This window comes from Taurulus bubalis (genome assembly GCF_910589615.1).
Source record: "Taurulus bubalis genome assembly, chromosome: 17".
NCBI classification, from domain to species: domain Eukaryota; kingdom Metazoa; phylum Chordata; class Actinopteri; order Perciformes; family Cottidae; genus Taurulus; species Taurulus bubalis.
The window spans coordinates 17,336,858-17,352,226 of NC_136605.1; the positions used below are offsets into that span (position 1 = coordinate 17,336,858).

Sequence of the window (15,369 nt, forward strand, 5' to 3'; positions counted from 1 at the left end):
ATCCCATATCGCCCATTTAGAGGACTGTGCACCTTTGCGTTCTAGTTCTGTATCGGTTCAGAGAACTTTAAAGGATCTGTCAGTGCCTTCTATTCCAACCCATAATGCATTGTGGTAAATCATGGTAGCACCTCTATCAGGAAATCCCCCATCCTGAGACCGGCTCTCCAGGCGACGCCTCCCTCGTCCACCGACTCCAGGTACTGCAGGGCGGGGAAGGCCGGGGTTGGGGTGAACTCCTCGATAGGAGTCTGAGCTGGAGACCCCGTGGAAATATAAGAATGTATCATGCATGTGATAAAGTATGATTTGAACCACCATATCTAAATATGTGAGCGTGCTTGAAAGGCGGGATGTTTGTGAATATTTCACATTTCTTACCTTTGGCCCCTCTCAACACAAAGCCGAAACCCTCGCTGTCTTTTTTCTGCAGAAGCACTGACTTCTCCTTTATTATATAGTCACTAGCAGAGAGAGAGAGGGAGAGAGAGAGAGAGAGAGGGAGAGAGAGAGGTGGTGGAGAGAGAGAGAGAGAGAGATAACACGACAGAAATGAAAGACAGAAAACATGGACATTTTCTGCCTTAAATCAATGGAAATGATGGGTAGAAAGTCAAGTTTTTAAATACATAAATCACAACAAATATCTTGCTCTGTTACTTTACCCTTCTCCAACTACACCACTCCTCCCCACTGCTGTCTGCTTCACACTTCCTGTGTCCCCTTTTGATGACATCATCACCAGTACTATGCAGAAAGTTTTCAGTTTTCAGTTTATCGGATTAAAACTCGGATCTGTGGGCACTTATGTATTTGCATTTGTGTATTTAGTAATATACATAGTTGTATTATGTACCTCGTTTTTCTTTATATTATTTATACATTGACGACATCTTCAAAAATGAAGTTAAAAAAGTGTATTTAATTTATATTTGTCAATTAAAAAAACAGAGCTAGGACAGGAAAAAACCTTTTCTTCTTTCCCACCACATCTCACGGCCCTCAGGATTTACCTTGTGGCCTTGGTGTAACTACCCAACAGTATAAAAAGTAGTTCAAACTAGCTCCACCTCAACCAGATACAACTTTTAAATGGTACTTGAGCTTTAATGCTTTAGTAATAATAATTTAACAATGCAATATATAATATTATGTTGGTCTGCAGAACAAGTACTTTTACTTTTGATACTTTAATTACATTTAGCTGATAATGTGTCTCGTTTAAGTTGGATTTTTAATACAGGACTTGTAATGGAGTATTCTTTACAGCGTTGTATTGTATTTATGTATTCTAACATTCAATTCAATTCAGTTTATTTTGTATAGCCCAACATCACAAATACAAGTTTGCCTCGGAGGGCTTTACAATCTGTACACATGACATCCCTGTCCCGGGACCTCACATCAGATCAGGAAAAACTCCCCCAATAAAGATAGTAAAAACCCTTTCACAGGGAAAAAAGGGGAAAAAACATAAATAACATAAATAGAGGATCATGGTACTTCTTACACCACTGTATGCAACGTACAATTAAGTAAGGCAAACCAGATTGATGACTATGGTTAAATCCACACATTTTGACTTGTTACTTTGTGTGTAGTAACCAATTAAATCTACCAACAGCATGAAACGGTGTTCAAAAATAATCTTTCCAGCAGGAGAGGTGAGACAAGTCACACAAATGAACTCTCGGCCACTTTAGCTGATACCACTGTGGTCTGAGGAACAGCACCGGCTCTCAGGGCCGACCGCTAATGGACTCTTGTCTTCTTATGAATGCCTCCAAACAGCCATTCAGCCAGTCAGTGAGTCTGTATGTATACCGTGTCAGCTGTAACATACTGTAACTACATGCTTACAATTCCATCGTGCATCAAAATAGTCCCAGCCCACTCCATCTGTTCATCCCTCTTTCTTTCTCTCTTCACTGGCATTTTTCCATCCTAATGGCTCCGCCTACTCCATACGTCTCTTTACACTGGCTTCCCTCCCTTGTTCTTCAAACTTCTACTCATCTTTTTCTAATCACATTTTCCCCTCATGATCTTTTTAATTCAGTCTATTGAGTGTGTGATTCTCTCCACAGGCTGTGACAGCCTCTCTGTCTCTGCCAAGGCTCTGTCTCTTTGTTATTCTTGTTCTCTTCTGTCCATTTCTGTTTCCCAGACCTCAAACGCTCTGCGGGGCCGAGTGAATACACAAGTGCATACTGTATGCACAAACACATCCATACACATTTTAAGGTAGGACAGAGTACAAGTGCATTACTATTGGAAAATAGGTACAAAGAAATGGAAACCTTACATCGTAGATGTTAGTTTGAGCTGTCTCTGCTGGCAACACAAGCAACAAGTCGCTCTATGCTTACAGACAGCAAACATATTGGTTCAGGAAACTTTACCATCAACAACCGATCATATTTTTGCACTTCTTTTTCCACTGTTGGTGCTTAGTCCCAGTAAATATTCTGGATTAACACTACAAAAAGACATTTATTTGAGGGACAGCGTCATTAAATGCCTCAAACACAATACTCCAAAGAACTATTACACCCCGTCACTGAAGCCGATGATAACTCTTGTTCTTGATTTTCTTTATTTCAAACAAACAGTGCCTTATCAGGCTAAGTGCCTGGTAACCAGCAGTATGAACTCATCAGAACGACAACTCCCTAACAGAGATGACACCAAAAGCAGCACACAGCGTAGAATACGCCTAAAGAAAACTGGACCACTGCAAAGATGCACTCAGAGTCTTTTGCACGGTCAAAAATCAGTGAGAACAAAGTGACACTCGCAAAGCCGAGTCATTCGCGATGTGAACAAATAAATCTGGCAACTGCAAGTGCCTTTTTTTGTCTTGTTTTTTTACAAATACTGGTTATTGGAAGATGTGTCAGATCATATCTGTCATGTTTTTGTTGTACTGCTTCTGCTGTATTCACTCACGGTATCTGTGTGTCGGTGTCCTCGGGGGTTGCACACACAGCAATAATCCCTCAAATCCCATCCAACCAACGCATACAACTAACTCAGGCGTTGCCGTCTTCAAGGATGTCATCAGCTTTAAGTGACATTTGCTGTGCCGCAAGTGACTGGATCTTCTGAAGTCTGAAAAATGTCTGGACTGAATGCTCCTCAAAGTGCAGCTAAGTAATGCAGCCTACATTTGCTCTCGGCCAGTGCATCCATAGAAACCCCAATTGTCCCCAAATAGTCGTGGTCATGTTGTAAACACAGGGTATTGAAACCCAACTTAAATATGGAAACTATTTGCCCGGCAACTTGTAATGCAACTTTGTGTATCAATAAACTAATCTCAGTTCATCACTGGTATTTATACTTTGTCGGATAGTAACAAACTTTGAACTTTATCTTTACATGTAGACAACTAGTTGTACTCTTTGTGACACAATATACCTCACTTATTTAGAGAGAAGAGCAGGTTCAGCCCCTTAGGCCTCCATCCTTCAGAGGATCCAGCTACTGGACTGGAACACAGTCACAGTGCCGCTCAGTGTTGCTTCCTAAGTAATAGCGACCCAATATTGTCATCAGTGTCTGAGATACAAGTGACCGAGCTGGACAATCCAGCACAGCGTACAGTGAGTCTCATGTTGCATATTTAAAAGCTGAGATATTAAGCAGGTTTGGCCACGGAGGCTTCCATAGTGGTGTGAGAAAAAGAAGCTGGAACTTGTCATGCATGCTGCATCGTTAAAACTCCCTCACTGTTTCCAATTTGTCGGCAGTCTCTCTCTCTCTCTCTCTCTCTCTCTCTCTCTCTCTCTCTCTCTCTCTCTCTCTCTCTCTCTCTCTGTGTCTCACATACACATACATACTGTTAAACATACACGCCACACAGTACGCTCAGGAACACATGCAATCAACCGGTCAACAGAAGAAGAGAAATGTCCCTGCAAGAGCTTTATGTTTTTGATGGACAACAGCAAACACACCATCTACGCACACAAACACACACATACACAAGGCATGCATGCACACAAACACGCAATCAGTCTGCACATCAGTAAAAGCAGTGTCACTTGTCACTTTTGTCGGTGCAGCATTGCTAGAGGACGTTTGTTCAGAGAGCGATTCAAAGCAGAGAGAAAGAAAATTACACACACACACACACACACACACACACACAGCTGTGCGTACAGCCAAACACAGAACGGCTGCACTGCTCATACGCCGGGCTGTGCAGCAGCAGCTCTCGTCCGTCTTCACACACATACATCACACACACTCACATTCACATTGAGACACACTGAATCACACACATCCGCCTGTAAGCATGCATTGCAACATCTGCCAATCTATCTTAAAGATCTTGCCCTGCCATCTATGATGTCCACATGCATGCATCCCTGTAGGGAGAGGGAGGGAGGGAGTGGAGGGTAGTGGGTATAAAAAGCCATGGCAGGTACCTGTAAATGAACCAGACGCTCCTATTCACAGGGCCGAGCGACGGCCAAGAAGAAGAGAGGGAGAGGGAGAGGGAGAGATCCTCCTCGCCGCATGCCCCCATCGCCATTTCCTCCCCTCCCTCTCCTCCTCCTCCTTCTCCTGCTCCTGCTCCTGCTCCTTCTCGTCTTCCAGCGAGACAGCAGCAAGCGCGAGCCGCGAGAGAGGAGGAGGAGAGGAAGAAGAGGAGGAGAGAGAGATGGAAGAAGGGAAAGGGAGAGGGCCGAGCTCTCCCAACCCCTTCATACTTAAGACAGAGAGAGAGAGGAGGAAAGGGAGAGGGAGAGATGGAGATGGTTCATTGTGACTGCGACACAGAGAGAGAGAGAGAAGAGAGAGAGAAGAGGAGCAAGGGGAGCGGGAGGGGGAATAAGGTGGTTTAAGAAAAGTAGAGAGAGAAATTGGGTAATTTAGAGAGAGAGAGAGTGAGAGGTGATAGGGTTTGTTCGCAGGGGATTCATGCACAAACACACACACAGTCCAAACATGCATGCATTAATACTATCAACTCATAAACAACCACCAACACTTTTCTCCCTCCTTTTTCTCCATCCTCTTCTTCCCCTTCATCCATTCTCATCACTCCTGCACTTTCTACTGTATGGTTTAAATGTATAGTATTCCGTCTGCCCATCTATCATTGTCATGATTTCCCATTCATAAAAATGGATGTGACTGTACAGTCTTAGCTGAAATTATATGCTGGTCTTAAAGTTGAAACGATTGAACAGGTATCATCATCATCATGGGACATAATGATAAAAGACAAGTCAAATGTTGTAAGTATTATTACAACCTCACCCCTTTTTTTTGCTTACTCTCCAACCTCTAACATGCAAACACACACATGAACACACTCATACACACACAGTCACCTCACATTTGCTGTAAACAAAGCATGAATGAGCGGGTAGAGCGAGGCAAAGAGGGGGAGGAGGAGACACATCGACGCAGACAGGAAGAGGAGAGAGGACGGAGAAACAGCTGGCGGGTGAGTGGCGGAAGGAGGAAAAGCAGGAGGAGAAGGAGAAGGAGAAGGAGAGAGAGAGAAAGAGAGAGAGAGAGAGTTCTCTCAAATCGCCACTCACATCATCTCTTAGTCAGAGCCTCCTTCCATGTATGTCGAAGCTGTCCTCCGTCGACTTGCCCTCCCTCCCTCCGTCCTTTCCTCTCTATGACTCTCCCTCTTGCCTCCCTCCTGCATCCGAGGATGATCACAGCTCCTGTCCCCTCTCTTCTCACATCTCTGCCTTTTGGTTTTTCTCCCTGCATGTCAAGCTATACCGCTGTGATTCTGTGTACAGTGTGTGTGCGTGTGTGTGTGTGTGTGTGTGTGTGTGTGTGTGTGTGTGTGTGTTTGTGCATGCATGAAGAGAGAGAGGGGGAAAGAGAGAGAGAGGGAAAGAGAGAGAGAAGGGGGAGGGAGCAGGAGCGCAAACAAGCATTGACAGAAGGTTCACATTATTGTGTGATTATGTGTATCTGTATGTCTGCCTAATGCGTCCTGTACTGTGTGTGCATCTCTTTCATACAATGACCAAACCTAAACACACACTCTTTAATTAATGCTGTCGCTTCTTGTAGATTTCAGCATGAAGTCAAATAAAGGGAAGACCTACATGTTGGAGAAATATAAAAAATCAAATAAGGAGACTTTGTGTTGCCTAGACACAAGCATAAAGCAATGCATATGTCTCACTAGATAGAACTAGCAGCACAGCACTGTGTAGCAGGTGTTCTGCATCTCTTCTCCAAACTCTGTGTGCACGCTTGTCCTTATTTGACCCAATGTTGGTCCAACAATGTTCTCATTTGGCCTGGGAGGTGAGCAGCTGCATGTACAGATTGTGTAGAGTTTATTGAGAGCATCTGAGCTGTGTGCGATGACAAAGAGATCTGATGAGATCAGTTCATCTATTGTATTGAGAACAGCAGTGTCACAAGTGCTGCTAAAACCGTTAAGGTAGAAACATTTCTCTACAACCAAATGCTCACAGAACAAACCAGAGTGGTGGAAAATATTTCCAGCACACTGAATTCGGCTTTTGATTTATACCATGGAAGGAAAAGTTGTGGAGCATGAATACAGCCATCCTGTCGGGGTTAGAGGAGGTTATGTGGAGGATGAGGACAAACATGCGGGGTGATTAAAATACATCTGCGGAGAACAGTGCTGCAGACGTTCATAAAAGTTCTCCATTTGTCCGTCATTTGCCACCGCTTGGTCCTGAGTCATCATATCCATCACTCCTTGTGTTCTTATTAATGCAATTGTCACACTGCATTATCAAGGTAACGCAGTGCATCTCTCTGACTGCCAGGTTTTGGTTATTACGCCTTGCTTTAACGTCACGGCTTGTCCTGGGCTGTGACAGCCAGGCTACCAAATATATCCAGCTGCCAATAAGAAGGTGAGGATCAGAGAGTGGCAGATAATATGACTTGTTTATTAGAGAGGGACCAATATGGGTTTATCAAAATGTCATTTCTTTAAGAAGAAATTAACATTTTTACTTGATATCATGACATGAAAAGTCAGGGGATCATAGCATTCATTATCTAGGATGTCAGTACAATATTTGGCAATGGCAATCCATCCAAGTGTTGACTTTACCATTCCTAATAAAGAAAATAATTAGCATCATATGAACAAAGTTAAAACATGGCAGAGGACATCCTTCTTCCCATTTTCTTCTAACCTGCTTTGCCCCCCTGTTGCTTGCACACAAAAACAATGCATATGTCTCTTTTCACCCATTTACAAACACAGAACGCTCTTCTTCCTTCATGCAACCTCTTCATCCCTCTCTCCCGCCCTGTTCTCCCTTTAGAGTGCCCTTCACTGTTTGACCTCCAGATGGAGACACCACAGGGGAGAAAGGGTGATAGAAAGAAAATTAAAAAAGTACAGGGGGGTTAGCAATTCAGTGATTAATAGAAAGCACAGGAGGGATGCAGAGATGGTAGAGATATGTGGCCAAATCCGGAGGAATTAAAGAAGGGATAGGTGAGATATTACATGTAGGGATAAAGGCTGTGAAAGTAGGCTTATCATGTGAGGGCGGTTCTGAGTCAGAAATGCCTGCCTGGCCAAACAAATAGTCTTGGGCTCCATCTAGGCCGCAGTACACGGCTTTAATTATCCATGGTGTGTGTGTAGCATGCGTGTAAAATATATGTGAGTGAGTTTGCATGGCTGAGTGCAACGATTGCATTAAATGTCACTGTTGATGAAAAGCATGTTAATAATAAATGATGATGTGTGCATGTACAAGAGAGAAACACAGTTGCAGATGTAGATAAAGAGAAAGGAAAACATTGAGAGAGAAAAAAGCAGGCTTGAAAGAAAAAGTTAAGGAATGATAAAGAATGATGATGAGCAAGAGAAGGAAAAACGAGGGAAAGGCGTGATTTCATGTAAATAATACATGCGATGGATAATGGCTTTATTTCTATGTAAATAATTCTCTCATTGCTCAGACCAAGTCATGGACACTGAAATGAGTTTGCCTCAAAGCGATGCCGCGCTCACCATGATGCAGATGCAAGGCATTAAAGGGAATTATATTAGCCTGAGTAAATGAGGAGAAGTCCCATTCAGAGTCAATACAGGAGAGTTTCCCCCTCATGTGTCAACAGATCTCAGTCATCAGAGTGGTTTAATTGCATGTGCACCATCACCGACAAGTTCAGCCCACCTTAAAATTGCGGCCCCACAATGCAGCTTTGCACCTCAGAGCCAAAAGACAGACACACAAAGGAACAAACTTACTCTAAAATCCTGATGTGACAAAAGACCTGCCTGTCTGCCCAGCTTACACTAAACAAAACCAGCTAGTCAAAACACAGCTGGTAAACATGTGCCTCCTTGAGGATGACTCCCGTATGAAAGCAGGCGGATCATCTTCTCGACCTGAGGCAATGAACCCTCACACGTCGTCATCCTACCGCATGAATCACTCGCAACACATCGCACAAATCAAAGCACCACTGGAACGCATGAATCACTCCATGAATCATCCGATCTGAATAGATGTGTACAGTATGTTGCTGTACAAACAAATCCCCTCTCAACACGTGCTGTGAGTCTAAACATTGGAGAAGCAGGGTCATAATGAAAAGCTTGTCCGCTTGACTTGCAGTACCCACAGGGCGGATGGAGAAGTTACACCATACTCTTTAGCTCGGCAGAAAGCCCCTTTTTGCCGCAGTAGAGCAATAATCTGAATGTCAAGCTGCCCTTCCCTTGACCTTCATTTAACCAGGACGTGTCTGTGTCATAATGGGATACTTTCATGCTTCATTCTGATCCTAATGTCACATCAAACAGGCACTGAAGCATCCAAATGCCTCTTTTGTCAGCCCAAGTGCCCCAAAGTGCCCTTGTGTTCAGCTCAAATAGCCCTCTGGCAGGTGAAGTACCATTCTGGAGTGACCTTACCCTAAATGAACCCTACTATACCCTTAACCGTATGAGCTGAAGCAGAGCCCCACCTGCAGCCACCTGCGAAGATCTGTGCAGGTGGCTGCTTGCTTTTGATAAAACTGGCTTCAGTTTGCTGTGCATCAGTGTTGGCAAGAGGCAAAGTACAGTAACTCTTACCTGGGAGCGTCAAAGCTGTCATAGGATCCCACAGTGTAATGGCGGAACAGCCTTTTGGCTCGTTCTCCACGGCTCTCTGAAACACAAAATCACAGGGCCATCAGCTTGTTGCAGTTACATGTAATCTATATGCAAGGTTTATTATACAGCAGGTACTGTTTTTGTAATTACCCTATACTATTCCTATAACAATATTTGGTCACACTATCTATGTCTCCCATGTCTATAATGCATTATAACCATACTTATAACGTTATAATCTGCTTAAATAACTGTATAATTTGAGTTACAAGTGCTCATATATATTAATATATAGTTGAATAACAACAATCATAACACATTATAAACATTTTATAATGACTTATAAGTATCATAATACTTCACTCACTGTATTTTTTGGGATGGATCACAGAGTTATAATGACTGGTATATTGAAGTGATACTTGGCCTTATAAGTCATTACAAATTGCATTATAATTTGACTGTAATAATCAATCAAAGTAATAATCAATAAATTAATCAATAATTAAAATCATACAAAATGTACAGAACTAAGCAACAGTTTGACATTTTGAGAAATACACTTATTCACTTTTTTGCAGTGTTTCTGTTCAGTAAATATGAAATTCCAACCAACAGCCAGTTAGCTTAGCTTAGCATAAAGGTCTGGAAACCTTAGGTTGGCTAGATTGATTCTGACCAAAAGTGACAAAATCAGCCTCCCAGCATCTCTCAAGCTCACTAATTAACACGTTATGCTTTGTTTGTTTCATCAGTTGAAGTGTAAAAACAACATGCGGTTGTGACTTCCTGAAGTTTGTTGTCACTGTGAGGTGCTCAGACCACCAGCGGCGTTGATACAAAAACATATGAGCTTATTATCCTAAAATATTGTCACATATTACTAAAACTAGCATCATCAGGCTTTTTGTGAAAACCGAAATTAGTTGAAAATTAAATAAATAAATAAATAAGGTAAATATGAAACTCCTGGTTAAAAGATATTTAGCTTTTTAAGTGCTGGGTGTTTTCAGGATTAGCCAGCCGTGTGTTGGTGTGCACGTGTGAGTGTGTGTGACTGCTGCTGATCACCTGATCGGTTGTCTTGGCTTCGAAGCATCACTTCCTCCACACAGTCAGAGGGGAACCAACCTGTGCGACCCCTGACCGTTCCCTCCCAGTAGCCACCCTCGCCAACACTCAACACTAGAGGGGGGGGGGGGGTCAGGAAAGAGCAGCATATCAGGAAGAAGCAACACAACATGCACCAACACAAACACCATGAAAAAGGAACCGATGCAAAAAGACAACAACATTATACAGACAGAAAATAAACAAAACATAGACACACACTGACATGCAAACCGCCTCCATACTCACCAAGACATACATACCTTGCGACACCATAGACTCACTCACAAACACACACATATTCATACCTGCAGACATTGAATACAAACATACATAGAGACCTTACACTTATGTTAGGACATGGCCATTTTACAAACTCATGTGAAGACACCTAGATCTGACCTGGGTACTGGTCTGTGTCTGAGACTCATGTATCTCCTGAACAAGCATTTATGTCATTAACATTTTACAAGTAATATCTTTGGTGTATTTAGTTTGACATTTTGTGAAATATGTTTTTTCGCTTTGTTGCTGAGAGTCATATCTGTCTGTCTGTTAAATATAAAGTCATAGCTAGCCACCGGTTAGCTTAGCTTAACGACGGAAACCAAGTGTAAACAATGTAAAATGGCAGGTTGTGGCTTTCTGAACTCGTCCCAAATGGGTGAATTGTGATCAACCGTGTCTCTATACAACGTATGACAAAATGCAGAAAAGCTGAACCAGAGTTTAAAGGTGACTGAATATCTGACTTATATTAGTCAGGTACAAATAAAACGTCAATGGGATGCTCAAAAGGCTAGCTGTATAAACAAGCATTTGTTTGGTAAGATGCTATTCATACCATAATAATAAACCAATGGTACAACTGTGATGTGTTTGTTTTGGATGATAGTATTATCTACACTATGGTGTTGCTATGGTACTGTGGTCAGTGGATTACTAAATGAATGCTGCCTCTCACTTTGCGTCCAAAATACTTTAGCTACGTTAGCTGCTAATTAAATCTCAACTCTGCAGTCAGCAGCTCTTACTGTATATCAGGACCTTTATGGGGCCATGCCATTGTCTACAGAGGGGGATTCTGCACATGAAACCTTTTGTTACATGAAAAGCTTTAAAAAAGTGTCTGTGATGTTGCTTTGCATGTTTCTAAATGCGCATTAAATTAGCTCTTACAAGTGTGTGGACGTCAAAGCTGTCTGTCTGATTCATGTGGAGATTAGTAGTTTAGCAGGTGTAAACAGCCTCACGAACACTGCCTACAAAATCACTTTGGACTCACATGGAAGACAAAATGCAATATTATGCTACAGCACACACACACACACACACACACACACACACACACACACACACACACACACACACACACACACACACACACACACACACACACACACACACGAGAGACATAGTGTATCATGACATGAAAATGCACGTACTCACCTTTGACCCTGTCTCCCTTACTAAAGCTGATTTCGCGCTCTCCCTGGGCAGAGTGAGATCGAGTAGCTACAAAGACTCGTCCCGGGACAGCGCTGTAGAGGCGTCTCCGCTGACCTGCAGTCTGTCCAGCTGTGCTGGCAGGAGCAGGCCTGGGGGGGTAGGAGGCAGGATGAATGCAATACTTCTTCTTTTTTTGAGAGAGAGAAAGGTAACTGGCTACTTCAGAATGAGGATTTTAGGATTCACCCAAAATGTGCCTGAACAGTAAGGATTCTCTAGCAGGTCACATTTCAGTGTTTTTTAATTTATGAACTTTGTGTACTCAAACTCACTTAACAGATATTGAATTCCCCTGAACAATAGTAATACTATAATACAAACTTTACAAAGTCAGCCTGAGATTTCTGTTACCCCTATCGATTGATTGCACCACAAACAAAAACATTGGAAGAACAAAGGAGAAACCAGATTTTAAACTAAAACTTTAAGGGCTCCTTTGAGACCTGCAGAAAATTAAATGGAAAGTCTCAAAGGTACTTTGAAGGGGATTGTATAAGATACTTCTTCATAGTCAGTGCATGGCGGTCAGCAAACCCCAGTTTGGAGAAGCAGGCAGGAGTACTTCATACAACACCACTAAAAAAATATATGTACTATCACTGTAATCAGCCGAGATGAACCTACGATATCCAAAGTCAGAAAAGTAGAAGAGAGGTTATATTTCTTCGATGTCATGTTTTGCAACTCACCCCTGTCTCCGACTCTGCCTGCTCCGGTCCTCCTTGTCTCCGATCCTTCCTCGGGATGGAGAGCGCGTCCTCGCCCCTCTGGGACTGCTGGAGCTCCGCAGGGTTCCTGTGTGCTTGTAGCCCTGAGAGGGACCGGCAGGGAGAGGAAGGGAGAATCATATATAATGAAGGATGTTCACAGTATGACTTCAAATCAACTGATTGCAGCTGCATGCTGTATGATATTCAATCACAGTTACAATTTTGGAAATTCTTTACAAAGTAGGCGCACATATATATTATTTATTACGTTGTGATTAATGGAGCTGATTTCTTTATATTGTTTATGTTTTTATTTCAACATTTCTGTATTATTTAAATACATTCAATTTGATGACTTAAACTAACTTCAGTGCATTTTAAATTTTTCTATTACAGTATCTTCTTTTCTATCACTCTGACAACTTAACGTTTTTTATGACTTCCATATCTATGATTATCTATAAAAACTCTCCTAATGCCACTGACTCTGCCTTCAAAAGCTGATAATGTTTACATATAATAAGATCAACAACCACAAAATGGTAAATACAATCAAATGTATGCAATGTAATACCATATAAATGATGTACTTTTATTCCATGGCGTATGTTTATGGGCTATTACTCAGCATGATTACTTATCTGCTACATTGGCCATAACTAAAATATATGTACACGCATAGCTTATGCAATAAAGCTGGGTATGAGTGGCTGCAATGAGTCTTGTTTACCACTAGATGTTGATAAAAACCATCCATTACTTTGTATGATGTCCCTTCAAATTGGATAATGCAATGGATAGTTAGGCAATTACATACAATACCTTTTTAAAAGCCTTCTGAAGTCAATCAAACCCAGGAGCAGTTTGTACTTGAGAGTTAATTAATATCCATAACATTATTTTTGTAATAATAACCCAATCAGTAAATGTTTAAAGGTGTTCATTGGGGAGTAGCTCCAAATTATTTTTTGAGGTCAAAGGCTCCAGAATATTTAGAAGAAGGTTTAAATATCGACAGTTAAAGCAAACCCAGCCTGCTGATGACGACCGTGTGAGCCATATGAGGTGAGATTGCATCTGATTGAACCTGCACACACACACACACATACACACACACATACACACACACACACACACACCTGCACGGAGACGATGTTGGTCCCTGGGGCGTTGGGCACTGCCATCCAGTCTGGCAAGTTCATGCTGCTGTCACTGTTGGCCCGGAGGAAAGGATGCGGGTGGGGTATTGTCAGAGTCCGGGTGCTCTCCCGCCTCTGGGGGGCGTACTTTGGAGACTCCACAAAGGGAACTGGAATATGAGTGGAGACAGGAAAGAGTGAGGTGAACATTATTTCAGATTTTTTTCTTTTCTTTTTTACTACTTTTAGCGGTTTTGCACCGCTTCATAATCTATTTTTTCTTTAGAATTCCAGTGATGCTCGACTATATTCCTTAAATTCTATTTTTCATTGCTGCTCCCTTTAACCTGATGATTCAAAACCTAATTCCGCTTGTGAAGATCCAATGTATCATTTTAGATGAATAAAATGTCGAACATTACAGGACACTACACATATCCAGGCCTCCGTTACTTACCCACATCTGTATCCCGGTGGTTTTTGATAATTTCTCCCAGCTCAAAATGGCCGGACATAACAGCCACCTGATAAAAACACACATCTTTTTTGGATACAGTCACATGGCAACTGAATGCACAAAATGTAATGGTGGAACAAACTGTTGACTAGTCCTCTTGTAATTACAGTAGGCATTTATATGGGTGCTTTTAATAACTTCTGTAGTTTCAACATGCTGTAAACTTCTCACCTTTAAGGGCAATTTAACAAGAGATGAAAACCAGATTCATGGCCTTGGTGGCATGTTTACAATTATATTTACATGGGCTTTTTTTGCTTGAAAAATTATAATACAGCAACCACATATAAGTACTCTTGTGTGAGACCATATTTCTGTGTTCTTTCCAACATTGCACAAATACTTTTGATGTTTTTGTTTTAGAAACTATAGGTCAGCACACAATCCGGCAAATTCCAATGGTTTCTCCCTGTTGTCTCCTCTCACACACACACACACACACACACACACACACACACACACACACACACACACACACACACACACACACAACACAACAGATCGCCTCAGCTGCAGCTTTTTCTGCACTGACAGAGTTAATATATTTAGATTACGGGGGTCACACACAATCCTGCCACCTGGGACCTCTGTGTGCATCACAGCACAATAATGGTTTAAAGGGAAATTAGGCCCTGGCACTTTCTGCTACGTTAACTTAATAAGACACTAAACCACACAACCACCCAACATGCGTAATTACCCAGCCAGGCACTCAGATGTTACCTGAAAGGGGGTCTGCCCATTGTTGTTCTTTGTGTCTTTATTTGCTCCGCGATAGAGCAGAATTCGTGAACAGCTTTCCTGCAACAAACAGCACTGATTAGTGTACATTATACACAATATCAATTGTATAATTGCTGCTTAATGTAGAAATGCATGTAATGTGTTCACATGTGTGCAGTGGCTTTAGAAAGCAGTGTTGCCTTCTTTCTACATTATAGGCGTGCTATGATGTTATAAATTACCCCAAATTGAGCATTTTTATTTAAATTACTGACCCTCTGTTACCTTAAATTCCTTTTGTTTTTCTTGATGAATTAAAATAAAGACTTGGCTTTACAGAAAGTATGTTTTCTTCAAGAATTCAAGGTAACACAGGGTGAGTAATTGACAAACAAATGGTCATTTGGTGGGTTTAGTATTCTTTAATATCTATATAAATGTTCTCTGATCTAATTGTTTTTGCTGGGAAGATACGTATTTTGCCGAACCTAAAAAGATGCATCAATTATATAACAAAGATAAGGAGCATTCATAGCTTTCACTTTGTTGCACTGAACACTCAACGAT

At 41.8% G+C, this 15,369-nt stretch overlaps 1 protein-coding gene across 1 annotated transcript in view; it reads right to left on the bottom strand.

Annotated features, from left to right (window-relative positions):
- The window catches only part of shank1 (SH3 and multiple ankyrin repeat domains 1), a gene marked incomplete at both ends in the record, with an annotated part of 44,131 nt that overhangs the window by 11,797 nt on the left and 16,965 nt on the right, over window positions 1-15,369 (bottom strand). The window contains 9 exons of the mRNA XM_079233095.1: window positions 132-256; window positions 382-464; window positions 9,074-9,149; window positions 10,166-10,279; window positions 11,654-11,802; window positions 12,403-12,524; window positions 13,563-13,732; window positions 14,020-14,086; window positions 14,803-14,880. Coding sequence (XP_079089221.1) covers window positions 132-256; window positions 382-464; window positions 9,074-9,149; window positions 10,166-10,279; window positions 11,654-11,802; window positions 12,403-12,524; window positions 13,563-13,732; window positions 14,020-14,086; window positions 14,803-14,880 — 984 coding nt within the window. The remainder of the gene's footprint in view (window positions 1-131; window positions 257-381; window positions 465-9,073; window positions 9,150-10,165; window positions 10,280-11,653; window positions 11,803-12,402; window positions 12,525-13,562; window positions 13,733-14,019; window positions 14,087-14,802; window positions 14,881-15,369) is intronic.